Source organism: Podarcis vaucheri, assembly GCF_965113315.1.
Source record: "Podarcis vaucheri genome assembly, chromosome: 13".
Classification (NCBI taxonomy): Eukaryota; Metazoa; Chordata; class Lepidosauria; order Squamata; family Lacertidae; genus Podarcis; species Podarcis vaucheri.
Window position 1 is genome coordinate 22202430 of NC_138751.1, and position 14319 is coordinate 22216748.

At 46.0% G+C, this 14319-nt stretch overlaps 1 protein-coding gene across 1 annotated transcript; it reads right to left on the bottom strand.

The window, feature by feature from the left end:
• Nucleotides 1–8609: 8609 nt before the first annotated feature.
• On the bottom strand, nucleotides 8610–14150 carry ELOB (elongin B). The gene is made up of 4 exons (XM_082196604.1): nucleotides 14017–14150; nucleotides 10656–10790; nucleotides 9881–9989; nucleotides 8610–8972 (listed from the first exon to the last, which is right to left on the bottom strand). Exons 1-4 carry the CDS (start codon nucleotides 14017–14019, stop codon nucleotides 8860–8862), a joined length of 360 nt encoding a protein of 119 aa, XP_082052730.1. The 5' UTR covers nucleotides 14020–14150; the 3' UTR covers nucleotides 8610–8859.
• Nucleotides 14151–14319: the final 169 nt, after the last annotated feature.

Consider the following 14319-nt stretch of genomic DNA (forward strand, 5'->3'; position numbering starts at 1 on the left):
GTTGAAGCAAAAAAATGCTGGAGTAAGGTGCAGCTTTTGAAAAAAAAGGACATTTGTGTGTGTCTTCTAAAGCACCACCACCACCACCATCATCATATTTGCACCCTGCCCATCATGCTGGGTCTTCCAACAGATATAGTATTTGAGTCAGAATGGGTCAGAAAATCAGGTAATGGAGGAAAATTTGCTACTTCTACAAGATGGAGCAGTCAAAGTTATGTGGGGTTTTTTTTCTTTGAATGCCTCCCAATTACTAGCTTTTGTTTGCACATTTGTTCAGCTTGCTTTTGCCCTGGAGAAGGAGGTGGCTGTTTCACCATTTGAAGGCAGATTTGCTGCCACCATCTCAGTAGCTTTTTCTTTTTAACCTCATGGCAAATGAGACAGGAAGGACCCACCCTTATCCGACAGAACTGATCTTCTCCGAGCGATAAGGGACTGCTGGCGCGCGAGGGGGGGGGGAGAATGTGGGGGGCCGCCGGTTTTGAGATGAGCATGATGGTTCTGCGTGTGCAAGCCTACTGAATTCTATAGTCATCCCGGGTCATTCGCCCCTACTTGCTCCTTCTCTAACCCTTGCCTTGCAGAGCTGGGGCATGTATAGTTTCAAAGAAAGCAGAAGTCTGAACCCTTCCTCCATTCTTACTCTCTTCTCCCGAAGCTCTCCTTTCTCAGAGAACCCAGGAAACCTCAACTCCTAGCTTCACAAAATTTCCTGCAGAGAAAACCAGGAGTTGCAGTTCCCAGACCTGCACCTCCCTTTCCTCCTCGCTCTGACCTACTAGATTCTTCCTCCCCACGCCCTCTGGCCACCAAGTGGGGCAGGATTGAGCTGCTGCTAGGCTGCTGAGCTTTGACTTCCCATAGTAGGCTGTGGGGCAAGCTGTAGCACTGCATTGATTGCCTTATATGGGCAGAAGCACACCAAGGGTGGAGGGGGAGGGGAGGGCGAGGCCTTTGGCGCCATTTTTGTGAGGCAGGATGTGGTCGGCCTGTGGCTTCGGCTACTTGCAGGAAGACGTTCAGTTATGTGCTTGGGGGGGGATGGGCAGTTGTCACCTGTTAGCGTTTTAGACTCAGTGACCTGTTCTGAAACTTTCCTGGCATTCTGCCCGCTGTGCATCTCCATTTCGCGCTTGCATCTCTTCCCCCTCCCTCCCCGGCGCCCGCAGCTGGATCTCGAGTGTGCGAAAAGCGAGCGAGAGATTGAACTGCACTACCGATTGCACCCTGAGAACTTGCAGTGGATACTGAGAATCATGGAATTGTAGAGTGGGGAGGGGTCCCCAGAGTCATCTAATCCAATCCCCTGAAATGCAGGAATCTCAACTAAAGCCTCCATGACAGATGGTCATCCAGCCTCTGCTTAGAAAACCTCCAAGGAAGCAGAGTCCACAACTTCTTGAGGGGGACCATAAATTGTGGTGACAGCAGTTTGCTAACCGGCACAATTCTGTGTTTGGAGGTTCCGAAATTTTAAAACCTCCTGATCAAATTTGGGTGATAAGCACAGAACTACAATTGCAGATCTATGATTTTTTGGGGTGGGGTGGAGTGGGGTGAGGAAGCTGACAGGAACTGTGGGTCCAGTTTGGAACAGATTTTCCCCTGGGATGAATGTGATAAAAGTGATGCACATTTTAATGGGGGAGGTGTAGAACAAGGCATGGCAAGGGGAGGGGCACAGGATAGCAATTCGGAAAGGGCAAAACACCATGGGACAAAATGCAAGTGTCAAAGGCACTCAGAGTCTCTGTTTATAATCGATGGTAATTATTGGAGTAGGGGTGAGGTCCATGTGGACTGGAGGCAATCAGAAGTCGTCCCCATCTTCAAAAAGGGGTGTGGGAGTCCGGGGAGAAGACCCAACTACTAACTGCTCAGCTTGACACTGATACCAGGAAAGGTGCTAATACAGATAAAACAGTCAATTGGTAAGCACTTAAAAAAGGATGCTGTGATTACTAAGACCCAGCATGGATTTCTCAAAAACAAGTCATGCCAGACAAATCTCATCTTTTTTTGGATAGAGTTACAAGCTGGGTGGATCAGGGCAATGCTGTGTATGTAGAGTATCTTGATTTAAGTCTGGCTTTTGACAAAGTCCTCCATTATATTATTGCAGAGAAGCTGATAAAATGTGCGCTGGACAAGGTTACTGTTAAGTTGATTTGTAGCTGGTTGATTGAGCCCAAAGAGTGCTCACTAATGGTTCCTTGTCGTCCTAGAAAAAGTGACACGTGGGGTGCCACAAGGTTCTGTCCTGGTCCTGTGTTTGTTCAATGTCTTTATAAATGACTTGGACGAAGGAATTGAGGAGATGTTCATCAAATTTGCAGATGACACCAACCTGGGAGCAGTAGCAGAAAACAGAATAGGGATTCACTATGACTAGATTGAAGAACTGGGCCCAAACTAATAAAATGAATTCCAATAGAGACAAATATAAGGTTCTGCACATAGGCAGAAATAACCAGCTGCAAAAAGATGGGGGATACTTGGCTCTCCAGCAGTACATGTGAAAAGGATCTAGGGGTCTGAGTAGACCGCAAGCTGAACATGAGTCAACAGTGTGATGCAGCAGCAAAAAAGGCTAATGCAATTCTAGGCAACATCAACAGAAGTCTAGTGTCCCAATCAAGGGAAGTCCTGGTCCATTTTGCCTTGGTCAGACCACACTTGAACTCCTGTATTCATTTCTGGGCACCACAATGTAAGGAGGAAATTAACAAGCAGGAATATGTGCAGAGGACGACAACCGAGATGGGTGTCAAAACCAAACCTAATGACAAAAGGTTGAGGGAGCTTGGTATGTTTAGCCTGGAAAAGAGGAGACTGAGAGGAGATACAGCCATCTTCTAATATCTAAAGGGCTGTGACATGGAAGATGGAGCAAGCTTGTTTTCTCCCGCTCCTGAGGGTAGGACCCGAAACGATGGCTTCAAGTTACAAGAAAGGAGATTTCAACTAAACATCAGGAAGGACTTTGTGACGGTTGGAGCTGTTCAACAGTGGAATGATCTCCCTTGGGAGGTTGTGAGCTCTTCTTCCTTAGGGTTTTTAAAGCAGAGGTTGGATGGTCATCTGTCATAGATGCTTTAGTTGATATTCCTGCATAGCAGGGGGTTGGACTAAGTTACCTTCCAACCCTACAATTCTATGAATCTGTGATACTGCATACAAGTGTTTTTTTCATGATAATACTAGAAGCCTCTGTGCCAAGATAGATGAACTGGAGTCTTACAGGGTGGCATTGATATAGTGGGCATCATAGAAACCTGGAAGAATAGAGAGGACCAGCGGGCACAGAATATAAAAGATATACTGGAGGTGGTGTCACTCTATATGTCAAAGAAAGCATTGGGTTCAGCAAGCTAGAAGTCCTAAAAATGCAGACTCCTCCACAAAATGGTTGTGGACCCTAAGAGCAATTTAGTACTGAGGATGTGCTAATGTCCCCCAGATCAAAATGTCACTGAGGGTGGGGAAGATACATTGTAGATGAAAAATATTTTCCACCAAACTTTTGATACATAGAATTGGAAAAGAGTCTGAAAAGCATATTATTTTTGTGAAGTGGATATGTGGGGACCTTGCAGCCGTGTGCAACACAGACTTTGTTTCCCCCCCTCTTGAGTCACCCTGCCTTGCCATTAGCGTGTTGGAGCAGCGACACTCTGTATAGGATTCATTTTAGTGTAGCTTATTGCCCGAATTTTGCTAAATCCCACTCTGCTGTGGCCACATGGGTTTACTTCTGCTCAAGAATAGGCGAATTATGCAACTTGAATTCATTAACTACATTTGCATGCATTTGTTTAGACATAATTTTATCTGCTAGGCCTGAGGAAGGGCAAGGAGCAACACCCAGTACCAACATCTAGCTCCATAACAACTGGAAATATTTATCGGTAAAATATTGCAGCAAGCATCACCCATGACTTTTCATCATTTACTTTTGTAACCTTAAGGACCCGATATTTGCTTTCATTGGGGGTGGGGGGTGGGGAACCCCAAAAGCAGAGATTCCCAGAACGAAATCCCATGGTTCCACAACGCTACTGTGCATACACAAGATAAATTCAGCTTGAAAACCTATTGCAGTTGAACGCTCCAATCCTGTACCTGGTTTACTCAAACAGGCCCACTGTGTTAAATGAGGTTTACTCCCAAGTGGGGTTGCTATATTTCAAACAGTGAAACTATGGACAAAAAAAGGTGTTGAGCTTTTCTTGAGTTATTTTTATGGGAAATTGGCAAAAACAGCACTGACGACATGGACTGCCATACGTCCGTTTTTTCCAAGACATTTGTTACTGATTTCCACAAGGACACTGCTGCTGACTGCAGTATTCTGGATATTTCCGGGAAATCCTGGACGTAAGGCAACCCTTCTCCCAAGTAAGCCTGGATACATAACTCAGTAATGTATACTGGAAGGATTTCAGAGTCTCAAAAGCTTGTTTTCTCTTGCACGAGGACTGCAGCTTCTTTTCAGAGAAAGGTAGTCACACAGCTGTGCCTTTAAAAGATATTTGCACAGGGGCCCAGACCATGCTAACCATTTGTGGTGAGTCCCCCCTTCGCACAGACACGGACTGTTACAGTAAACTGCTGCCACCCAACCGGGACGTTGTTCTCCCATCTTAGCTGTTCCGTGACATGGTTGATTCGAAACCAAACCAACGTCTTCTACCCACATGCCTCGTTGCATGAAGTCAACCACGTGGTCTCCAACCGACGGCAGCGCTGCAAGGGAACTTGTTAACTCGGGCGGAGATACTACAAACCAGAAACTTAGTGTTTGAAATATAAAAATGCACTTGCTAATTTTGTGTCAGTTCATGTGGAATAAATGCTACCTTTCCCTTCTGCACTTGCAAGCATTAAAGCCTCCCTCCTTTCTTTTCTTTTTTTTAAAAAGAAAAATTGCTTTTTTACTATTATTTTTTTAAAAAAGATGTTTCAGATTTTGACAGACTTCCATCAGTCCAGCCAGCAAGTGCCAGTGGTAATTGCAGATGGGAGCTGTAGTTCATTGGCCCCTGGAGGAACTATTGATTGACTTAAGACGGGGGAGACCAGAGTTCAAATCTGCAGTCAGCCCTAAAGCTCTCAGAAATAGGCCAGGGATCGTCTCTCAGCCTCACCCACCTCAAAGGATTGTTATGAGGATTAAAACGGCAGAGGCAGGAGCCCTGCACACCACACTAAGCTTCTCGGAGGAAGGGTGAAATGGGGCTTCAAGGTTTGCAGTGCAATTCCATATAAATCTACTCCGAAGGAAGCCTCATTGATTTCTGTGGGACTTCCTCCCAGGTGAGCATGCACAGGATTGCAGCCACAACTGATAAAAAACGAACATTGCCAATTCAGAGACAACGTGGCCCTAAAACAAGTTACAAAACTTGGATCTGGTTAATGCCACCTTGAAAGGGGCAACTCTCCCTTTATTCACAAAGCAGGTAATGTCTCTCTTAAGCTAGTGTGCAACAACACACACAATCTAAAAACAAAGTTTATGTCTGTATTTCTCACCAATGTCCCCTGCTTTGAACCACTCCTATCCCCTCTGCTTGAGCCCCGTTTTAATGCAGCCAGCATACATAGTTGTTATTTTTTAATCTCCAACAAGTCTGTGAGGTGTCTTAGGATGGTTGGTTGAGGGGCGAGATAACAACTTGACGTTCTTGACAAGGCTAGGCGGTTTGAATCCAGCTTCTAGACCAGCACGCCTCAAAATGACTCCCCAGCTATCATTTGCTTTTAAAACTCTTTTAACACCACCTGGTGGTTCCTCCTATGTATGAGTTTAGACTTCTACCCCCTGGAAGTGAAAGCAAGGGCTGTAAAAACATGTGATCCTTCTCTTCTCTGCCTCCCAACACCTTGCCCCTTCACATAATCTAGAGATAGGGAAGATATGCCCCATCAGCTCCCACCCAGATTGATCATGGCCAGGGATGATGGAATCTGTAGTCCAACAATCCGTGGCAGGGGACAGGGGGAGAGCCAGTGTGGTGTAGTGGTTAAGAGCGGTAGACTCGTAATCTGGGGAACTGGGTTCGCGTCTCCGCTCCTCCACATGCAGCTGCTGGGTGACCTTAGGCTAGTCACACTTCTCTGAAGTCTCTCAGCCCCACTCACCTCACATAGTGCTTGTTGTGGGGGATGAAGGGAAAGGAGAATGTTAGCCGCTTTGAGACTCCTCAGGGTAGTGATAAAGCGGGGTATCAAATCCAAACTCTTCTTCTTCTTCCCCATCCCTGATATGCACCTTCCATGACAACAGGACAGTTGGTTCAGGCTACCACCAATCTACCCAGCCACATTAACATGTATGTTTAGGAAGATATTTCTGTCACGAAATTGCTCCACAAAAGAACCCCCTCCGAATATTATCCTGAATCCCTCTCTCCAGATGTTCAGTGCCAGATGTGGAAAGTGTATGTGCAAGTATAGCTCAGTTAGTAGAGCATGAGACTCTTAATCTCAAGGTTGTGGGGTCCAGCCCCACATTGGGCAGAATGATTCCTGCATTGCAGGGGGCTGGATTAGATGACCCTCTGTGTCCCTTCCAACTCTACGATTTTATGAATTAAAAATAATAATAATAATAATAATTGAGCAAGAGCTGTTCTTTTAAGCACACTGAATGGCGTATATTTTAATAGGAATCAGTTCTTGCAAATCTGCTGGTTTCTGAAATGAGAGAGCCTGACACAGATGGGATTGCTTTCTGGCCATGCTTTAGATGGGTAATTTTAATAGCCCCTTTTCTTATCTTGCAACAATTTTAACACATATATACTTTACAAAGAAAGGGGGTGCCACCCCAAGGTGGCTCCCAATCAGAAAAATGATAATAGCCTTTAGGGCACTGCTAGTAGCTCAGTGCAGAGGTGATCTACACATTCAGGTAAGTTAAATGGGAATTTGAAGCTGTATGAAATACTGACAAGGAACTCCATGGACTTGCGAAAAGATAATGACACTCTGTGGTAGGAACCTTTTAACGAGCTGCAAAGGGTTTTGCTGCATTAGTCTGCTCCATCAAAATCAGCAAAGCCTTGTGAAATCTTAAAAGACCAATAAATTAAAAACCAATACCCTTAGAGAAGAAAAATCTGGGGCCCTCCAGATGTTGAAGGACAACTCTCCTCATCCCTGACCATTGACTATGCTGGATGGCTGATGGGAATCTAGTGCCATCTAGAGGACCACCTCCACTTTCAAAAGTGCCTCAAGTTGTGTTTTATTTCAATTTTTTAAAAAGGCCCAGTGGCTGGGGAACAAAATGTGCTGCTTGAAGACCATGAAGAATGTCCTTGAAAATTCTGGGAACTAGCCATTTTGAAAGATCTTAAAACAAGGGTTTCTCCAAGTACAGTCAGCCTGCAACTTACATTTATCTTGTGTACAATCAGCTTCATGCACTTGGCAAAAAAATGTAAAAAGGGAGCAGAAAAAGGGTGGGCGTCCGGATGGGGGTGGGGGTACTTTGGCAATCTTACCCACCATTGTACCCATGTGTTTTGGCTATACACAATTTTGGGTTTAGGCGGGATCATTGGAACGCAACGTCCATGTGTGTTACAGGCTTACTGTAATTTCAAATGTTATACTAGAGGGTTACAGGTAAGCCCTTAGCGCTGCCCAGCTCCCTTGCAAAAACATCATTCCCAGGTACTTTCAGAATGATGGAATTGACCCTGTTTATGGTTTCACTGTAGATGAAGGATGGTGAAACTGTGGCCAAGATGTTATAATTTATTACCCACCCTTTATTTACCTCAGGGCCACAAGGTGGGTTACAAAATCAAAACACATTTCTACAAACAGTTTAAAACAAATTGCCACCACAGAATTAAGGTGGGTTCTAAAAATATATACCTTAAATGTCAAAAGCCATGGTACCAGAAACAAAAATAAAGGCGCCATAAATGCCTGTCAGCAGTTCCACAACTAAAGGGCTGCCATATAAAATGCTTTTTCCTGGCCTACTGCCTCACACGCCTCTGAGGGCAGAGGAACTACCAAGATGGTCCCTCTGCCTCTCTTACCACTTGAGAGGGTCTGTAGGAAAGGAGGTGGTCTTTCATGTAGCTGGGGCCTGAGTCATTTAGGGCTCCACACATGAATGTGAGCACCTTGAAATGGCCCCAGAAATGAACTGGCAACTAGTGCAGCTGTTTTTAAAGGGGTTCTATGAGATCCAAACAGAACCCAAGTCAGTATCTGGTTGCTGCATTTTGGACTGGTTGAGTTTCTGAGTCATCTTCAAGGGCAGTGCATTGTGATAATCCAGTAATAAAAAAGTTGTTGGACTCAAGTTCCCACCAGCATGATGGGAGATGGCTATTAACATTTGTTCGGTGACAATATACCTACCCTGGGGCTTAGAAGAGCATTTTTAGCACAGAACAAATTCCAGAGTGGGAGCCTGTCCTAGTCTTCAAGGTCTCGTAAGACTCTGCTTGCTGGAATCTCAAAGACCACCACAAATTCAGTGTGGCATAAACTTGCTAGTTGTCATGACATGATCCCAGTCCCCGAAAGCAGGGGTTTTTTGTGTTTCATAGCACAGGCCCACAACACAAGACAAGGGGAAAAAAAAACCAGCTGAACTTTTATTGTTTCCAAAACCAAAAATGAAAACATTGCTCTGTTTGATGAGTGGGGAGGGGCTTGGAAGGAGGTGTGGTCTTGTATAGAGAGGGATGGAGTAAAAGGGGGATCTGGATTGGAGGGGTGGGACAGTGCCATGTCTCTCTCCACGCTGGAGGGTTGGGGGAGGGAGTGGGTGGTGGGGAAGGGGCGCCACGGGTTGTGCAGCTCGCTCCGTTGCCCTCTGGCCTCTCACTGCACCGCTTGCTCGTTGGCGCTGCTGCCAGAGTCCTGGGGCTTCATCACGTCTGGGAGCTCCGGGGGGCTGGAGAAGGGATCAATGCGCAGGGGCTCAAAGGCATCTTCTACACGAGAGGAGGAAGAGGAGAAGATGACACAGTCAGTTTGAATTTGTGCAAGCTGGTAACTAGCAAGGCTGGAACCAAACAATTCCACAAGTCAACTAAGAGCAGCCCACATGCCAGTGGTGGACAAGGCTTGTGGTCAAATAGTGCAGAACAACAAATGCAATTTTTCCATTTGTACAGTAGGCTAATTTTCAACACACACTCGCACACCCCTCTCTAGCTAGGCCAACAAGAGGCATCACTGCAAGTTCAAGGACAGGTTTCAGACAGTCAAAAAGACACAAGGAGGATGCAAAGCATGGTTGGTGTCCTGGGGAAGAGTTTTGAAGACCAGGCAGAGAGGACCGCATTTGTATCCCAGGCCTGAGGTTTCCAACCCCTGAGCTGAAAGCTTTTCTAAAGGCACGGGTGAGCAGAGTGTGATGCAAAATAGCAGCTGCTTACTCCCACATCAGCCCCCCCACAAGTCTTTCTTAAAAAGAGGATTTTACTTCTATACTGTTTCACACAGATGCTTTGAATTGGGTGAAATTATTGTAGCATTTCTCTGCTTTGCCTCCTGCAAACTAAGGGGAAAGAAACTACCTATCGGCTTCCCCCATATTCCTTTGCACTGCAAGACAGCTTTCTGCCCCAAAGCAGCAGCTACACACTATTCGCCTTGTCAAAAAGGGTCATGAGAAAAAGCCAAGGATCCGGCAGCACCCAGATTCTTCCCACCGACTCATTCCTGCACAAGGCAACGGGTGCCCTGATAATTTCCACCAAGATGAATGGCAACAGGTGATTTAATGGCTAGTCAGCCTAAAAGTACCCAAATTGTAGGGCAGACAACAGATGCATGGAACAAATAAATTTTATTCCTTCCCCTTCCCAAATCTAGAAAGCAAGACACCCCAACTCACCACTGGCTCTGAAGGCCAAGCCAACTGTTGCTGGGGCCTGAGGTCGTGCTGTCTGGCTGGTGAAGCCACAGTCTCCGAGGGTTTTGCTGTCATCCAACAGTTGGTCATCCTGGAGGGTGAAGTGGCAATTGCACAACAAATTAAATCTTAGCAATGCACAAAAAACTAACCTGGTAGCACAACACAACTTCTGCTGCAGTGGGGTGGGTAAAGAACAGCAGAGATTGCCTCTGTGAGGACAGGCCGCAGTGTGGCCCCATAACACCAGCAGATTGGAGCATGCAAAGGCACACACCATTGTCACAACAGCATGCATCCTGGGGGGGGGGGAGTGATGGGGATGGGTGTTTAATGAGCAACAGTAGGACTGAAGGGTAGAGCTGATATTTCAAGACTTGTTCTGGGGCATTCCAGCAGGCTGTGAGAGGAGCGGAGTGAAAAATTAAGCCAACGTGTTTGGTAAATCCGCAACCCTATGCTTGTCACAATGGGGAGCCCCCCCCCACAGCCTTGAGCTCTGTTCCACTCCATTTGTGGGCAGTGGAATTACCCTGAGAGGGCAGGGACTAAGGACAAGGGGGAATCCCAGGGGCATCACCGGTGCCCAGGGTTGGCCCCGAGATAATTTTGCCCCTCTAGGCAAAGGACGTTATCTCTCTCTCCACCTACACTGTATACAAAAGTTGACCAGACCAGCTGTTATTATAATAGCTGCAATCCACAGGGAGGGGATATTGGGGTATGCTCTGCAGTGAGAAAAAGCACCCCCCATTACCTTGTATAGCCTTTGTTCTTCTGGGGGTCTCTTAAGTATCCCCTCAACAATTCTTTTCAGCTCATACACCGTACTGGACTCCTTGGCGTCTGTGAAGATGGTCGTCTTGTGACGTCGGATCATTAAAAAGACGTCCTGTCAAATGGAAAAGTGGCAATGGATGGTGAGCAAGTATTCGCTGATGCACAACACCTTTTCAGGAGCTTGAGCCATGGAAGCCATTTATAACTTTAGAAAGAAAGAAGAGAGAGAACCTCTAAGTTCTCAAGAGCGTTCCTACTCACTTCCATAAAGGCAGTTATGACCTTTCACAAGTGTCCATGTGAGTGGCTATTTGCAGGTTGGAGCAACTCATAGAAACCTGCATTATACTATGTCTGACTATGTGACCAAATAGCTCAGCTCCGATTGTCACTGGCTTTCTATGGCTTCAGTTTTTCCCACCACCATCTCCCTAATCCTTTCAACTGGAGACACCAACCCAGGATTTTTTTTGCATGCAATGAAGGTGATCTTTTCCTTAACAGTTGTTTGAACCAACCCTGAAAGCTGTACAAGTTGGTGGAAGGCACTGAACCACTTCAGACTGTAGGTGGGGGGAAAGCAACATTTTCAAAATCCTCCCCAAAGCTTAAAAACAAAAAAAACAACAACAACTCCACTTTTGTTAGAGAACTAACACATCAGCATCTAGCCTAGAACATCTCTTTCTAGTGTTCTAGTTTTCTGCTTGCAGGGCATTTTTACACAGAGGAGCAGTCCAAAGTGTGGTGTCCCATCTGCATCCTGATGTCTGCTGTACCACCTCAGTATCCAACCAACTCATTCTGCTGCATGTGTAGACTAGTCTTTAAAATTCTTTTGGCACAAGGTACAACATGCCCCGGGCACAATGACAGCATCCAGGTGTAACTTATTTCTTTTGAATTTGGGTAAACAAGGTTAATACCATGTTCTCATGGTACTAACCAGCATTTTGCAGGTATGCAAGTCAAAGTGCTCAATGGACAGCAACTGCTGCACATCATGTGGTGTTTATATTGGCTTTTCAGCACCTGTGGAAGACTTACTTCTCTCAACAAGCCTTCTAAGTGAAGGTTTTTTTATTCTAATGGGATAGTTTTTACATATGCAATGGTTTAATATGTTTTTTATTGTATTTTATTTAAATCACTTTCAGATGTTTCATAGGAAACAATTCATAAATAAATAAATAAATAAATAAATAAATAAATAAATATCTATCCTTTAAGAAGTTAAACTAGCATGGAACAGTCTCCATTCATGTTGGAACTGAAAAACCCCCAACTTCTCTCATTATTGCAAGGTCAGATGTTCATGCACTGAAATACGGTAACAACAGTGATAAAGATCTCCAAATACAGACTGTTTCCTCCCTATCGGCCCAGTATTTTGATTTCTAAATCTGTTCACTGGATCTTGTTTCAGGGGGAGACTCAACATCTTTCCTCTTTAGGGCTGACAAATTCTAAAACAATAATACCCCACAATAGGTAGTGCAGCAGTTTTGACACTGCATATAATGCAGATACATAATTTCAAGTATCCACATTAGCCTTTGTTCTCACATGTGTGGGCATCATTTCCCAGCTCATTTTCTTTGAGGTGTAATCCAAAGTCTTTTCTCTTCTGTTGAAAATCTTAGGACTGTCTTGGATACCTTTCCATTAAGAATTTGAGGGTCCCTGAAAGGCCATTTAGCTTCTCCTTCACCATGAAAGGAAGCCTCTCTTATCTGATGCTTAATCAACCCATTCTACACAAACCAATCCTTTGCTGGTTACATCTCCTGGAGTAAGAAAATCTGTATGACACCCCTGCTGACTGGGTGATCTTAGGCTAGTCACTTTCCTTTAGTCTACCATATCTCACAGGGTGGTTTTGACGATAACATTGCGTGGGGTGGGGTGAGAATGACTGTGTATGCTTCCCTCAGCTCCTTAGAGCAGTTGTCTCCTGCATTTTCAGACACAGAAGCCACCTTCAGACACTTCCCCCTTCTATCAAGTTTAATTAGGAAACAAGAAAAGATTGGTGTCTTGAACCACCATAGGACAGGATGAGACCCAAGTCCCACCCCACCCCTTGAAACCCAAGGAAGAATGGAGTAAAATAACAACAAAAACAATAATAGAACAAATACAGCTTTCTCTCACCCAACTCTCAGTGGCTGTAGGTTGGCATCCTGCTTCAAGCAACCTCTTATATTGAAAGATCTTATCCCCCCACCCTGCTCCACAAACTAAGAGCACTCAGGCTCTTCAACCTTTCCTTGCCACTCCTGTAATCCTGAAATATCATTGAATGCATTTCCCACTCCCCTCAACTTCTTCTTGGCTTTTTTGTCAACATAAAGCAGCACGGACAGCCTTGCTTCAGAAGCGTTAAACAGCTCATTTAACCTTACTAGGGAGTGGGTAGAAATCTTAGATAAGAGGTCACCTAACAGGAATCTCATCCTCTTCCCTATTTGATAGTGATGCTCCACAACACAATGATAGTCTGTGTGTGTTAACGTGCATTTGTGGCATGCCAGAATTACCAACACAGGATAGATGTTGGTGGGTGGGTGACGATAGAAATGAGGCATGCTTTGCAGAAAGACAGAAAGGACTATAACCAGGTCATTGGGTGTCATGGGTACATTCTAGAGTGGGGCTTGAGTTAAGATTCTCCCAGAAAAAAGGGGTGGGGACTGTGAAACTTCCTGCTCGACCGTGTGCCAATCATCTCTTCCCAGCCCAACCTACCACACAGGGCTGTTGTAAGCATTAAATTTCGGGGGCCCGAGCAGAACTACAAACATGGCCCTCGGCTCTATGGAGGAAGGGAAGGATTAAAAAAAAACCGCCTGGACGCTATTATTAGTGTGAACAACAACAAGGGAGCGCACACACCCAATGCTGGGCAGAGAGGGAAACAGGAAAGGGAAGAAGAGGACGAGACGCGGAGGGACCTCCTCCCGTTTGGACAAGGGGGGCTGGAAAGGGTTGCCACCCAAAAAGGGGAAAGGGATGGTTGCCACGAAATAAGATGGTAGGGGGTGGCAGAGAACAGGGGGACTGGAGGGTAAGAGGGCAAAAAGAAATAAATATATGAAGAAGATGGGGCGGGGTGGGGGGAGCCACAGGGGAGGCGCTGGGGGTCGGGAGGGAGATGCTTAAACCTGGGGTATGGGGGGAGTAGAAAAAGGTGAAGGGGGCCGGCGGAGGGGCGGGGGCCGGCGGAGGAAGTGGGAGGGAGAGTATCCTATCCCTGTCACTATTACTATTACCAGCACTATTGTTATTATTGCCGACGGCCCCCCTCCCTCCTCTCCTGCTCCCCCTCCCCTACTCACCATCTCTGCAGCCGCAACCTCAGCCCAGACCCCCCAGAGAGGAAAAAGCAGCAGAACCCCCAGTATCCCAACATGCACCGCAACCTCGGGACGGCCCAGCCGGGTTTGACGGAAGGAGCGGAGCGGCGCATGCGCTTCGGTAGCGCTCGGCTGCTTTCGATTGGGTGCGGAAGACCATAGACAACTACAGTAAGTCAAAGGGACGCTCGAGAAGGAACCATAGAGATAAAAGAGAGAGCGGAGAGTGGTGGTGGTGCGGGCGGGGCGAGGAAGCCAGGCGGGTTATGACAGGAATCGCCGCCA